This window comes from Pyrenophora tritici-repentis, chromosome 2 (genome assembly GCF_003171515.1).
Source record: "Pyrenophora tritici-repentis strain M4 chromosome 2, whole genome shotgun sequence".
Classification (NCBI taxonomy): domain Eukaryota; kingdom Fungi; phylum Ascomycota; class Dothideomycetes; order Pleosporales; family Pleosporaceae; genus Pyrenophora; species Pyrenophora tritici-repentis.
Window position 1 is genome coordinate 1,580,974 of NC_089391.1, and position 14,469 is coordinate 1,595,442.

At 51.2% G+C, this 14,469-nt stretch overlaps 4 protein-coding genes across 4 annotated transcripts; 1 reads left to right on the forward strand and 3 right to left on the reverse strand.

The window, feature by feature from the left end:
• Positions 1-56: 56 nt before the first annotated feature.
• PtrM4_060710 (ras GTPase-activating protein gap-2) lies at positions 57-3,752 on the forward strand (the record flags this gene model as incomplete). The annotated part of the gene is made up of 2 exons (XM_066105510.1): positions 57-2,238; positions 2,287-3,752. 2 exons carry the CDS (start codon positions 57-59, stop codon positions 3,750-3,752), a joined length of 3,648 nt encoding a protein of 1,215 aa, XP_065964137.1.
• Positions 3,753-4,946: 1,194 nt separating this feature from the next.
• Positions 4,947-6,439, reverse strand: PtrM4_060720 (PpiB, Peptidyl-prolyl cis-trans isomerase (rotamase); the record flags this gene model as incomplete). Its single annotated transcript, XM_001932824.2, has 4 exons — positions 4,947-5,725; positions 5,941-6,205; positions 6,285-6,352; positions 6,427-6,439. The coding sequence occupies 4 exons, from the start codon at positions 6,437-6,439 to the stop codon at positions 4,947-4,949; spliced, it is 1,125 nt and encodes a 374-aa protein (XP_001932859.1).
• A 774-nt stretch (positions 6,440-7,213) lies between these two features.
• PtrM4_060730 (IFRD domain containing protein) lies at positions 7,214-8,942 on the reverse strand (the record flags this gene model as incomplete). Its single annotated transcript, XM_066105511.1, has 3 exons — positions 7,214-7,574; positions 7,695-8,366; positions 8,752-8,942. 3 exons carry the CDS (start codon positions 8,940-8,942, stop codon positions 7,214-7,216), a joined length of 1,224 nt encoding a protein of 407 aa, XP_065964138.1.
• A 3,231-nt stretch (positions 8,943-12,173) lies between these two features.
• PtrM4_060740 (uncharacterized protein) lies at positions 12,174-13,362 on the reverse strand (the record flags this gene model as incomplete). Its single annotated transcript, XM_066105512.1, has 5 exons — positions 12,174-12,465; positions 12,525-12,542; positions 12,594-12,844; positions 12,896-13,109; positions 13,292-13,362. The coding sequence occupies 5 exons, from the start codon at positions 13,360-13,362 to the stop codon at positions 12,174-12,176; spliced, it is 846 nt and encodes a 281-aa protein (XP_065964139.1).
• Positions 13,363-14,469: the final 1,107 nt, after the last annotated feature.

Genomic DNA, 14,469 nt, shown 5'->3' on the forward strand with positions numbered 1-14,469 from the left:
TGCCTGCGTCGGATGCAAAGAAGCTCAAGGCCCTCATGCGCTCCACATGCGGCAAGATGCAGGGCCTGCTTGCCTTCCGGAGGGGCGAGTCGAATCCCTGGGGGCTGTCGTACTGCTATATCAACGAGGAGGCGGGTAGTCTGGTTTATGAGCCCAAGAATGACACTTCATATACCCGGACCCTAGTACCGGACCTCCGAGGCTGCCACGTCAAAAGCGCATACGATGGCGAAGCATATACTGCCTACATCCAGGTCATCATGCACAACTCCAAGCTCGAGGTCCATCTACGCCCGCCCACTCAGGAGGAGTTTGACTCATGGTTTGCCGCGCTACTGTGCTGGTCGCCCATGCGTCCCAAGGGCATCCAGAACCGCATGGCGAAACCACAGGCTCCCGTCATGATTGAGCGCCGATTGGCTGACAGCAGACGTCACTCGGAGGTGTCGCTGCTCAAAGAATCCCCCAAGAAAGAAGCGCCCATCATCAAGGTCGGCAAGATGATATACTGGGACACAAGTGTCACATACAGCAACACTGGCACCCCTAAAAGTTCTGGCAACAATAGCCGACCGCAGGCGTATAGACTGCAAAGCCACGGATCCCGTCGATGGCGCAGAGTGTCCTGCACCCTCCGCGAAAACGGCGAGCTCAAACTCTATTCTGACACCGATGTCACCCTTGTATCTACCATCCAACTTTCCCAGCTTTCGCGTTGTGCCGTGCAACGATTGGATCCTTCCGTTTTGGATAACGAATTTTGCATCGCCATATATCCCCAGTATACTGCTGCAACTAATTCTGCGCTGACCATCTTGCGGCCCATTTTCCTATCACTCGAATCGCGCGTCCTGTACGAAGTTTGGATAGTCCTACTACGTGCTTTTACCGTCCCGCAGCTATACGGACCGAAATCGGATACCATGAGCGACGACGGTCCCCTATCCCCATCATTTGGAACGCAGGACATGTTTCGAATGGAAAAGTCTTTGTTTGTCAGGGTTATTGAGGCAAAACTAGTGCCGCCAGTAAGTCCCAAAGTTGCCGACAGCAACGGGACCACTCCAATACGGCCATCCTCATCTGCTACGACGAGCCCAGGTGGCTATCTAGTAGAATTATTACTGGACGGAGAGACACGGGCGCGGACCATGGTCAAGAGTGAGGGCAACAATCCATTTTGGAGAGAAGAGTTTGAGTTCCTCGATCTCCCTGCGCTACACACAGCATCTCTGCTGCTGAAGAAACGGCCACCGAGCTACACCCGCACCGAGAAGACCGTCTTCGACTCGGCTTTGAGCTCAGACTCCCACGTCTCTGAAGGTGGCTATGCGGGCATCTCATTTGACCAAACACTAGGCAAAACTGACATATACCTGGACGATCTCGGTGCGAATCAAGAGATGGAGAAGTGGTGGCCACTCATCAACATGTACGGCAACAGCGTAGGCGAGGTTCTGGTCAAGGTCAGCAGTGAGGAGTGTGCGATTCTCATGGCCCGCGATTACTACCCGCTCTCGGAGCTGCTCCACAGGTTCTCCAACGGCCTCACGCTACAGATTGCCCACATGATCCCGAATGAGCTGAGGAAGTTGTCGGAATATCTATTGAACATTTTTCAGGTTTCTGGAGCCGCAGGTGAATGGATATGCGCCCTTGTTGAAGAGGAAATCGACGGTACATTGAAGGAATCCCCTGCAAGTCGATTACGTTTCAGCAAGAGGCTAGGATCGAGCGAGTCAAACGAGTCGAATATGGGCACTTTTGGATCCGCAAGCGACCGCGAGCTCTTCGTTCGAGACATGAACAACAATGCCAAGCTGGAGGCAAATCTACTCTTCCGCGGCAACACCCTACTTACAAAATCATTGGATCTACACATGAAGCGACTCGGAAAGGAATATCTAGAGGAGACACTAAGCGAGAAACTAAAGGAAATTAACCTCAAGGACCCTGATTGCGAAGTGGATCCGAACAAGGTTACCTCTCAACACGAGCTGGATCGAAACTGGCGGAGGCTGATTAACTGCACGGAAGAAGTTTGGCGGGCCATCTACAACTCGGTGACCCGCTGCCCGCAGGAGCTGAGGCTGATTTTCAGACATATCAGAGCCTGTGCCGACGACCGTTATGGAGACTACCTCCGGACAGTACAGTACAGTAGTGTTTCTGGTTTCCTATTCTTGCGCTTTTTTGTCCCAGCGGTGCTCAACCCAAAGCTCTTTGGTTTACTGAATGGTACGTGCGCCTTGAATGTATCCAAATAGCAGTCGCTAACTAGTGTAGATCACCCCAAAGTAAAAGCTCGGAGAACTTTCACTCTTATCGCCAAGTCTCTACAAGGTCTGGCAAACATGTCTTCGTTTGGTACCAAGGAAGCGTGGATGGAGCCGATGAACGCGTTCCTCATTACACATCGGCAAGAGTTCAAGAAATACCTCGATGACATCTGCTCAATATCAACCACGTCGCAACCCGCGCCGCCGATACCACCTTCCTATAGCACTCCGATCGCCATTCTCCACCGGCTGCCACCAACGTTCAAAGAAGGTTTTCCATCGTTACCATACCTGATCGATCATTCACGCAACTTCGCCATGCTGGTCAATCTCTGGTTAGACAACACCCAGAAAAGTGCACCAGATATCCAAGCAACTGACGGCGATCTTTTACGCTTCCACAACATTTGTCTGTCTCTCAATGAGCGCACCAAGGACTGCTTGAATCGGGCGGAGCCGGCTGAACGTCCATCTTCGTCGCTGAGCGTCAAGTGGGAGGAGCTGGTCGAGCAATTACAAGGAGCACAGATTGACACTTCGCGAGGCGCAGCGACAAGGAACAACCGATGCCCAATTCAAGAAGAAGACATGGAGGATACACCGCTGTCTCCAACCAACAATGGCGAAGAATACTCGTCATCTTCGACGAGCACACCCATTACAATGCAGCCACCTCCGCGAGCAAGACATCAGCAAAACTCGAGCATCTCAGTATCTCAAAGCTCATTGAAGAGTAACAATTCAGGGAATATCTCTTATACTAATCCATTCGCTAAGAAGCAGTGGTCAGGTCACTATGGGCCATCTTCGAACGAGTACGCGATCACTTCACAGTCTGCTTCAGCATCGGCAAGCGCGTCAGCTTCAGCAGGCGAAGATACACCTCCTGGCTCCAGCGATGGCATCCACATGGCCCCCGCTCCTTCTTATCCACAAGCCCTTTCCAGTACATTAACGACGACAATATCCACGTCTACGTCGACACAGTCATTCAATTACAGTAATCCAAACTCTCACATCAACACCCAAGGAATTTCCGCTGTATCTACAAACTCTCTGGTCGGACGACCACCGCGTTCAGCGGGCGGCCAAAGCATGGAGGGCAGCGATTCCGGCAGTATTGTAGAAGAGGAGTATACAACCGCGCTACCCGCCTTCTCCGAAAAGGCAATCAAAGAGAAGAAGGAACGCGGCTTCCGAGGCGTCCTCCCCTTCCAGCGCAAGTCCAAACGCAAAGACAAGGACAAGGATAAAGAAAAGGAGAAGGAAAGCCGCAAGGAAAAGGAACGAGAGAAAGAACGCGACAAGGAAAACCGTAAAGACAAGGGCAAAGACAAGGACCGTGATGACGGCAACGGCGAACGCGGTGGCTCCGCCCTCGAATCACGTACCGATATGGGAGTTGGCATGATGAGTCTCCGCGGTAAAGGCGTCGCTCGCACAGATGAGCGAGAAAGAGACGAAGAGTTCTGACTACATGGCTGGTTCACCGGCGAAAGTCCACGAACACTGGCAAGAAGAGAGATTAAGAGACGCAAGAGTGCAGGCGAGCTATTGGATAAAGGAAGCCCTGAGTGAAGGGGTTTTCCAGCGGCCTTGCACAAACACATTTTCTTCAAACCACAAGAAGCTTGCTCTTTCTTCAGAGCAACATAACACACATGCGTGTGTCTGATCAGGGATGACGGATGACGGACACACGAGAGATGGGATAGGCGGGGATTGTCACTTACTAGAGTGAAATCGGCGGAATTGGTTTTTAGGATACCACAAGGTGGGGATGAGAGGAGGGATGGGGACTACTGGCTGAGTTGGATGAAAGGTTGGATACGAAACAGCCAAGGAAGCGGCATCTTGGCCTGGAAACTGAACGACTTGGAAGCATGGCATTGCACAGAATCCCTGTCTTGCCTGCTTGCTTGCTTGCATCAAATAGTATACATACTTGTTACATACCCTTTTGCTTCTATCTTTCCTTAGCTTTTTAAACCATGATTCTACAAATAAATGTTGACTTGGCTTTTTATTGGGTGTTTTCCTTGTTGCATGTAGATGGGTGGCTGTATTTTTACTTCGCTACATACGAGGGCTGGAACCTGCTTCTTTCTTTTCTGTTGGTGGATAGGCGGGTGGGCGGCTCTTACAATCGTTTCCTCGGAAATGCATGAATGTGTCGGATCGTGAGTATCGGTAGAGACGTCGGCTGCTTGACACTTCGGCCCGACTTCGGCCCACCTTGCGCAGAGCTTAGGTATACCTTCGTAGCAGCTATGTTCGTAATAAGAAGAACCACCGAACAGAATGCATTCCTAGTTATCGTTATTTCCCTTTCCGCACTTAGTGCAAAGCCAACCAACAGAATGGGTCTTTTTGGTTTTTCGAGAAGCGATTTGGGGGATGGGTTTGGTATTGTTGTATATAGCGAGGTGTTTTGGCGGGTTTATTGTGTGTGTGTGAGAGAGAGAGCGATATCAGGATAAATATATTATGGTTTCTTCGATTAACACTGCTCTTGGTGGACTAAAGCTGCAGCTCGACCCTTATCCGAGATTGAACGCCTCCACCATGCCCTTGACAGGGTTTTCGTTCATTAACCGTAGTATTGGTTGCTCTAATCACCATGCCAGCTTCTTTCATCTGCAAAGTCCGACTGTACACACACTTCACTCAGTCAAAGTTGAACGCGTTCTTGTACGCCTTCTTCTCCTTCTCCTTCCGTGCCTGAACCCTCTTCTTCACAACATCCAACTCCTTGACAATGGCCGCATCACCCGGCGCATACTTTGCCGCCTGGTTCAAGTCTGCGAGCGCCTCTTCGTCATTCCTCTTGCCCACTTTGGCCGTCGCGCGCCTAAAGTATGCCTTCGCCTTGTCCTTGTCCGTGATACCCTCGATATCCAGCGCCTTTGTAGCATTATCCGCAGCCTCGGCATACATACCCTTCTTGTTCTGGAGCAGCGCACTGTTGGAGTAGAGCGAGATCTTGAGGGCGCAGAGTTTTGGCCAGAGATCCTTGGGGTCATCGTCCAGGGGCGCGGGATACTCGTGCAGATAGCGAATAGCCTTTTGGTACTTATCAATGCCGAGTTGCAGCTCACCCTTCTTGAATGCGTCGTTACCCATGTCCTTGAGTTTGGTGGCGATTTCGAGAATCTCGGTGCCTTTCCACTCTGCGTCGTCGGCCTTTTGGTCTTCGGGGAAGTCTTCAAAGGGGTCGCCGGTTGGGTCGGCGACCTTTTCTGTGGCTTTGTCGTAGTCCTCGCCTGTGAGCTCGCCGCAGTCGATGATGGTGGCGTCATGGAAAGGCTTGTCACCGCTTTGGGTCTTGAGGTTCTCAATTCGGCGGACGATGCTCTTGCCGTTGATGACTTCTCCGAAGACGACGTGCTTTTTGTCGAGATGAGGTGTGGGAACTGTGGTGACGAAGAATTGTGATCCGTTTGTTCCTAGATTTTGTTAGCTCATATACCAATGAGTGTGTTCTTGATCTTTCTGCGAGGCAAAAATGGTGGTACGGTAAATCTGGGAAGGGGATGTCACAGAGGATGAAGCATGACATGAGTGTCACAGCTTCTTACTCTGCGTTTCTCTTCCCAAACCCACTGGAACCCTCCAACCTGCCAACAGACCGACTTCAAATAGCTCTCCCTGTCAAACTTACCTGGACCCGCATTCGCCATACTCAGCAAAAACGGCTTATCATGCACCTTCTCAAAGTTCTCGTCCTCAAACTTCTCTCCGTATATACTCTCTCCCCCGGTCCCGTTGCCCTGAGTAAAATCCCCGCCTTGAATCATGAAGCCCTTGATAACGCGGTGGAAGCTGGAGTTCTTGTAGTGTAGGGGCTTGCCCGAGGCGCCTTCGCCCTTCTCGCCGGTACATAGTGCGCGGAAGTTCTCGGCCGTCTTGGGGACAATATCGCTGTACTGGATAGAGAAGTTAGCACTGTGTTTAGGTGCGGGGGGTGGGAGGCTGGGGAGCGCATGGGAAGGGAGTGCGACATACGAGTTCGAAAGCGACTCGGCCGGCTTTTACGCCGCCGATCGCAATGTCGAAGAAGACACGGGGACGCTCTGTGTGATGTTAGTATAATATGTAACACTGTTTCTATAGCCCGTAGTTGAGCTTCAAGATCAGTACTACTTACTAGTTTCGGCCATGATCACTCAATGACAGTCGCGATGTACTCAAGGTGTAGTGGGAAATAAGCAAGTAAGTCAAGAGGCTCAGCTTCGGACAGTAAAAGTGCACAGTGTGACAGCAAATTGAAATTATTGTGTACGGGAGTTGGTGTTGTGAGGCTGAAGAAAAGCACAACGGTAAGATGTCCAGAACTTTCTACGAAGCTACAGCCTACACCGCGCCAAGCCCGCGTTTGCACACCGGTACGAGGTTTGCAAGGGGTCAATCGCGCTTAACGTGTTTGCATCGCTAATTTCTGAAGCTAGCACATCTGGTGATATGGGTCTGAAGATCTGAAGTTGTCAGATGGTGGCATGTGTGCTTGTTTGAAGCTTGGATGGCCTTGTAAACATTGGCTTGGTGAGGGGCAACGCGGGGCAAGCAGCATGGCAACTTTCCGCGCCACCAACTTAGGAGCCGAACATGCCGCAAGTCTTTGATATAAAACGACGGGTCGCGTCATAGCTGTAGACTATTCTCTACTTAGCTTACTTGCAACTTCCTATGCTTGCACTGGGGCTCAATCTCCTTGTCAGAGTATGACGTCACTCGACAATTAAAGGATGCATCAATACAGTAAAAGTGTACTATGTTTGTAGTTCCTTACATGCTGTCTTTTACCGATGATCGATAAAGAATGCCAGTACGAAATCAAGCTCAAAACGCCATTCATCCAGGTATACACGCATCTAGTAATAGCAACTTTTCCGATAACACCAGTTCCCAATGGTCATGCTCTCAATATCAAGAGCCTAACGCTTGGCAGACATGGAGAAAGGTAGGGCAGCTGAAACCATGTGGTTCTGGTCGTAGTGGTATGTGAAGCCACCCTGAAGAGTCCTTCTCAATGCATTCAGCCTCTGCAGTTTCCACCACTTGTCAATCCTGACCTCAACACTCCTGTTGATCTTTACTTTCATCCTGCCAGCTCCATATGCCTTTCCAGTCTCCTCGTCAAGTGCCGTCGAGTATGCGGGGCCACGTGATGGCTTCTCAACTGTGTTGCGGATGTCCGCGAATGAAGAGTGCAGTGCTCTGCGATCCCTCTTGGATACCCGGCGCGTGGAAATCTTGGCGAGTTCATTGAGGGTATGCATGAGTTTGTCATGTCTTCTGTAGACCGTGTAGCGCTTAACCAACTTTGGCCCGTCTCGAACATGCTCTGGATCATCCGAATCCACTTCCACTTCTACATCTTCATCCTCTTCTTGCGGGGTGAGAGACTTTTCGTACAGGAGCGCGATATTTTCTCCGGCTGCAATTTGCACACCAGAGTCTGCACTTTCGAGTTGCTCGACGAAAGCTTCCATGGCAGCCTCGGTCTCTTCTTCCAGATCTTCAATCTCAGTTGCCAGAAGACCCCACTCTTCCAAAGCAGCAGTCACCACGTTACCCTCATCCTGTGCATCAACAGAAGCGCCATCTGACTCGATGATCTCAATAAAGAGGGACATGATGTCCAATACCTCGTCATCGCCAGCTCCGCCGAAGAAGGCAGCGACACCCAGTGTGTGAATTGCATTGACCTTGACAGCGATGGACGAGGAAGTTTGAATCGACTTTTTAAGTAAGTCTGAGACATCCTCGTAGATAGATTCGGAATCGTCGGTGAGGATAGTGACAGCGAGCGCTTTTAAAGCAGCTACGGCCTCGTTCTCAGTTGTCTCTTGCCTGATGCTCCTAACCATAGACGAGACCAGCTGCACAACTTCGCGCTCGATTTCGTCCTTTGCATACCGCGCCATGAGTATGTGTGCATATGCAGTCAGGCTTTCAGTACGACCGTCGGTACTGCTACGCTTAAGGTTGGTGATTTGCTCGATGCGCGTGTTGAGCTCCGTCTTCCAGACGTCTTCAGGAATGTCGACATCTTCGCTGTTGAGGACATCGTCGATGGAGGCCGTGCTGTTATTTACTTTTGTCAGCTTTTGTTGCTTGGAGCACTTCTTAGGCGCGGCGCATTGAACCGGAACAGGTTTACGCAGCATCATTGTGTTTGCTGAACAGCAGACTATCTTGAACCTTGGAAGTGGAGAGAGTATGGGGAAAGAATGGGCGCATTGCACGAAAATATACAAAGGTATGCCATTTTTTTGCTTGCGATACCATAGTTGACCAGTAAAACCCAATGATATCGAAACTTGGTTACGATATGACGGATGTAGGGAACTAGATTTGTTCACCCAGACAGCCACATGCTTGACATCTGCCGGTTGGTGGACGGTGATGTCATGAGTCGCGACTGGCTAATAGGAAACCAAAAACTTGTGTGCGTTGTTGAAAAACTTACCTATAGGCAGTTCCGTCGCTGAAATCTTCCTCGTCGCTAAATTCCTGCCGAGTACGACTGGCGGCTCGCGACTGTGCAGGCGATGCAACAGCGGAGTTTGTCTTGGAGGCTGTGGTGGACGCCACGCGCGAGCGGGCCTTGCGCGACAATGTCTTATGGCTCTCGAGAGCCTGCTTGCGGAGGTCGCGCATGATAAAAGAGCTTCGGTCTGTCTGGCAGACGGGTCGAGGATTCTATGTAGATTTTGCTGTGTGCGCCTATAAAAGTTACAGGCGTTTGTCGGTAGTTCGTACCAAAGACTGATTGCGGGGAAACCAAGGTAGGGATGCAGTTATTGCAGTGGCAAAGAGTCTCTATACTCGGCTGTGGAAGTATACAGATGAGGTTTGAAAGACATGAGTATGAGTCAAAAGTAAAGGACCGAGATCTAGGTCGCAAATGAGTTAGGGAGGAAGTATCGTTGTGCAGGAGGCAACAATCCGGCTGTCATATGCTCCCTCTACGACTTGTTCCGACCCTGTGGCTGCCCAAAGTGCGCTAGACGAGCCTACGTCATCGCTATCTATCCCGCCTGATCTCTCTTCACTCCCCCATTTACGCCACTACTACATCACGCGCAGCACCTACCCTTTCTATTATCATCACGACGTGCTTGTGTTATTCGTATGATAAAGATAGCCAAGGACTACCTGAGTACGATACACGACAGATGCAAGATGCAGGAGCCTGTGACTGCAGACGTAAGCAAATGACAATGACGCTGATTGGTTGCGTATAGCATCACTCATCTAGTCGTACATTTCCCATGGACATACAACTGCATTCATTGCTATTCAAAGTTCGAAAAGAGGTGCTACAAGATCATCTGCAGGAATGCCCTCTTCCTATACTCGGATGGCATGATAACGCGCAACCTCAGGCCCCCAGCGGCCGCACCTGCCAAGCACACAGACTTGTCAGCGTCTATATGCATTTCTCATCTCATACTGCCACATCATTGTCATACTGCATTATTCTGCCTCGCATCCGCACTCGCCAAGACCGGCTGTCTTAAGAGGACTAATTATACCTGCACCTGCCCTGCGCAGCCATGGCCTACCCGGTCGTGGCAAGACCAAGGGGCCTCAGCCGTCTCCTGCACCCATGACCTACCTACTCGACCAGCCTTATCTTGGCGAAATAATTCTTCCGATCACTGTTGAGGCTTTCCAAGACCTCATTGATGCTCAATCAGGACATCCTAATAAGGTCTTCTCCGCAGAGTGTTCAAAATAGACACGGCACAGATAGGGTTCCCTCTAGCCGTGCTCCCACCCGCATCGCCGGTTCTAGACGGTTATGAATAGAATACCTTCTTGACGGGGAAAGCATTCCGTACGCCATGTCACGGCAGAACCACGTGGAGGGGAACTGTGCCATCAGATCGAGTCTCGCGACTCAGATGTCGCGTCTGCTGGACCTCAACCTCAGCCCGGAGCCCGGCCTCATGAGGCAGGCCAATCCATTGGGGCCATGGATTAATACAACACGGTTTTATTGTGAGTGGCACATAACTTTGATGGCCTTTGATGCTTCGTCATATGGATTAGCCGAAGACTTGTATCTTGGGTCAATAATGGATGCCTTACTCTAGCTATCCATCAAGACTAACGCCGTACTGACAGCAGGACGGTACTTGGTGCCTAGACTTGGATGAAGTCGAAATCTTTATGGCCTCTAAACGACCCATAATAGAAAGCGAACTACAATTGTAATCTGCTAGACAAAGAAATTCTGCCTTTCCCAACTTCTACAGCAGAACATGATTGTTGTACATACCTAGCATTCATTGCCGTTCGAACCGTACTAAGGTGTTCTCGGCACCCTTGACCGAACACACGGGATTCAAAAGACTTACTCGCACATTCTGACTCTTGAAAACAACGACTAGGTTCAAAGCCGCAACATGGGAACGTGATAGTACTTGCAAGGCGCATGCGGCGCGGTTTTACCAACAAGGTGGTCGCCCGGCATATTATGGGATTAATCAACACTCACTCGGATCCGAGTCCGAGTCCTTCGGACTACGAGGCGCAGGGCCCCCCAGCATGCCGCCCTGTCCAACGTTGGTGCAGGATCTCACGAGCAAGTACAATTTATCGTATTATTCAGAAGCGGGACCCACCAAGTAGACTACCAAGTGGATAAACAACAAGGTTCTAGTTCTAGTGTCAAGTTGCACAGCCAAAACAATCATCCAAAACTAAGCTGCTCTGCATTGGTAATTGGCCTGTTTGTATGATTCGTACAAAAGATTCTCCATCACATCTACATGTACAAAAACCGGTCCGATTAGGCAGCAACGTTTGTGCAAAATCATATAGTCGTACAATGGACAAAAATTGGGCAAAAACCACCCCCCGTCTATCTCGATTGCTGCTAACGGCAAATTCCAGATTGCAAGCCAGAAACAAAAGCGAATGGGAATGCAAAGAAAGCAAGACACACGCCAACTCCAAGCGCCCAATCCGTCAGGCCAGCCATCCTAAGCCCGATCCTGTGTGTAACCAACGCCACGCAAGGCCCATGCAGAGAACAGCAACAAAGTAAGATGATGAGATATGGCCAGCAGGCCAAGGTGCGAATCGCAGTCCAAAACAAAAAGAGAAATGCGCAGCGGCCCCCCCCCTTACCATCCCCCCTTCTAAGCGAGCCCCAATGCGCAGCACACCTCACCGCTTATGATACGTCTGCTGCGTCTGCCGGCTCCGGGGCTGGGCTATCGAAGTCTCCGCCGCCTCGGCTGAGCGGTTGTCTCGTGCTTGCGCTTGTGGCGAAAAGAGCTTGCTCCATATGGGTTGGGTCTAGTGGATGTTGTAGACGTTGAAGTTGAAGTTGATGTTGTTGTTGCTGTTGGTGTGAAAGAGCGAGTGTTGGATGCAAGCCACCATCACCGCCACCTCCACCACCACCGTTGTTGAAACCCAAAGCCAGATGGAAATCGTAACCTAGCTCTTCCAACAATGATGATGCTGAGGATGCGATTAACCGAGTCATCCCTGTCGTGCTGCGGCTTCCACCCCTGCTTCTGCTTCCCGCTCGTCCTCTTCTCGACTGCGGTTTGGCTATGTGACCGCCATGCACTCGTCGTTGTGCTGCCCCGGGTTCGGAGGCAGTGTAACCTCGTAAATTCTGACTGCTCCTGCTTCTGCTGATGTGACTGTGCTGCCCTTGAAAACTTCTGAGACCTCGTACACTCTGACTAGCTGCTGCACCACCACCATGACCGGCCATCTCTTCCTCACCCTCAGGCGCTGCCGCCGCCGCTGCCGCCGTACTAGCAAATCTACATACCGCAGAAAAAAAACAAATCAGCCCAGCCCGTCTCTTTTCCTCTACCCCATGTACCCCACCCCGCACTCAAAGAAACAAATAAGAGAAACTCACTGAGCACCGCCGCCCACGCCCCCACCGCCTTCGGGCCAGCCAAACGGAAAGGCCGAGCGCTCGCCGGGCCGCCTTTTCGGAATATCGATGTGGTGAAAGTTGCGCAGGTGCTCGACTAGATGGTCTCTGCGTGTGAAGCCCTTGTCGCCGACGCGGTTGCAGCGGGGCATGCTGCAGGGGAACTCTGGGGTGCCCATGCCGTGGACGGTGGATTGGTGGCGCTGGAGGTCTGCAAGACGGGTGAAGTTTGCTGACGAGGTACAGCCATGAATGTCGCAGGTCCATGTTCTGTTTGGGAGAGGGGAAAGGTTAGTTTGTGGGGATGGAAGGAGAGGAGGGGTGTTTACTTTGTGCGGCTTGTGGATCTTGATGGTTTGTTAGTAGATGTTTGAAGAATAGAAGAGAGCATTATATACCTTGTAGGACCCTGAGATGTAGGAATATCTTGTGTCTGCCAACTCCCTGTATCATATGCACCAACGGGTTGTGCATATTCAGGCTGCTGAATGGTGGGTTGGACGTAGTAGTCCGGAACAATCTGGTATGGCTGTGCAGGGTAACACTGGTACTGAGCGTAGTACGCGTTGATTTGAGATTGTGTGTATTGAGGCACTCCTGTTTGGTAGGGCGTTTGGTACCCGTAGTTGCCCTGGTCAGAGGACGAGTACTATGTATCGTTATCAGCAAAAGGGGGTAGAGGGAACCACGAGGGACTAACGCTGTATCCGGACATGGCAGGCGAAGGCGGTTGCTCTAGCTTTGGGCGTATCGACTTGGTCTTCTTGGGGCGTGGAGTAGGGGCAACAGTAGTAGAAGGGCAATAGGCGGGCGCCACGGGCGAAGTGAGGATGCGCAGCTTGTGAGACCTACTTGCTCTCTTTGAAGAAGCAGTAGAATGTCTTCGAGGCAGCAGTTGTATCTGCTCAAGGGATCTATGAAGCCAGTGTTAGATGGTTGGATTGTTTAATGCTTCCCACCAGACAGCATGCTTCTTGACCCTTATATGCAGGAAGAGGAAGCTTCTCGGTCTTCATCTTCACAACTGTAATAGTCCGGCCACACTGCCACCCCAGGGCTTATACACGAGGCCACCGAGAGATTTGCATCGACTTACAGGTACTTGGGAGGGAACCCCCCCTCAGAACGCCCGAAGCCATCCCCGTGCAGGCCGTGATGTGCCAGCATAGTGATGACGAAAACAAAAGTAGAACGTTGTGAGGCGAAGATCGGAAGCGGTCTCAGGATTCGGTCGGCAAGTGGCAGGGCTTGACCAACGTAGGCCCGTCTCTTTCGTAAGCTCTGATATCTCCCTTGTGCAAAGGAACCAAGCCAGAGGCCAGAGTGAATGAATATAGAACCTAAGATGGGTTGCTGAGGTGGGACTAGTCGTGGGGTGGGCGAGGCGAAGTCGCGGTTTACCACTGCCGTGGTACCCCACAACGTATATTGGTATAGGGCTGACGTTTAGTGTCGGTGTGTATGCGTTGTCCACACCGGAAATTTGAGGTCGAGTGAGTTCGGGCACGGTCAAAGATCAAAGACACCCAGCGGTAAGATTTTCTATCGTGAGAATGAGAGCGGTGAAAATGCTCGACCTAAAGTGGAAGCACAGGCAAACGTGGTGGCGAGGGAGTGATAGCCGTTGATAGATCTACCAACCGCTCCTTCCGTCTTATGACATGCAGGGGGACTACTAGACCTCAGTCGAACCTTAATTGAATGCCATCTCATTTGCTTTCGACCATGGCTTGGCAAGGCAGAAAGCTAGAATAGTCTAACGCCGACGCGGTTCATAATCGGATGTTTGTGCTCCAGGGTATAACATGGGCATACTTCACCGATGACCACAACTGCGGGAAGGCCAATGGGCCGCCGTGTGACCTGATGTGCATGCGTAGCTCTTGTTCGCGTACCTTCGCTCCGCGGTGTGGGCATGAATCCCTGTTTAGCCGCAGGGGATGGGCAGGAGCCTAGTCATAGACGTGGAGTATCCGAATTGATCTTCTTTCGTGACTTGATGCATTTCAGGCGCGCTCAGAACCTGCGCCATGGCGACCGGTCAGTTGTTGGAGTCGGGTCAGAATGCTCGTAGACCTGTACAGCATAAACGAGCTGCCAACACCATCCAAATGGAGCAGTTGGGTGGACTGGATTTCTTGGTTGTCCGTCTAAAGACAGGTTAGCGGTCATCAAACGCCCAATTTGCGTCCTTTCAGAGTCTACTCTGCTGCTTCATGTGGGTCATATAACCTGCAACCCGGTGAATTCTGACCGAGGTCTTAGAAGGTCGCA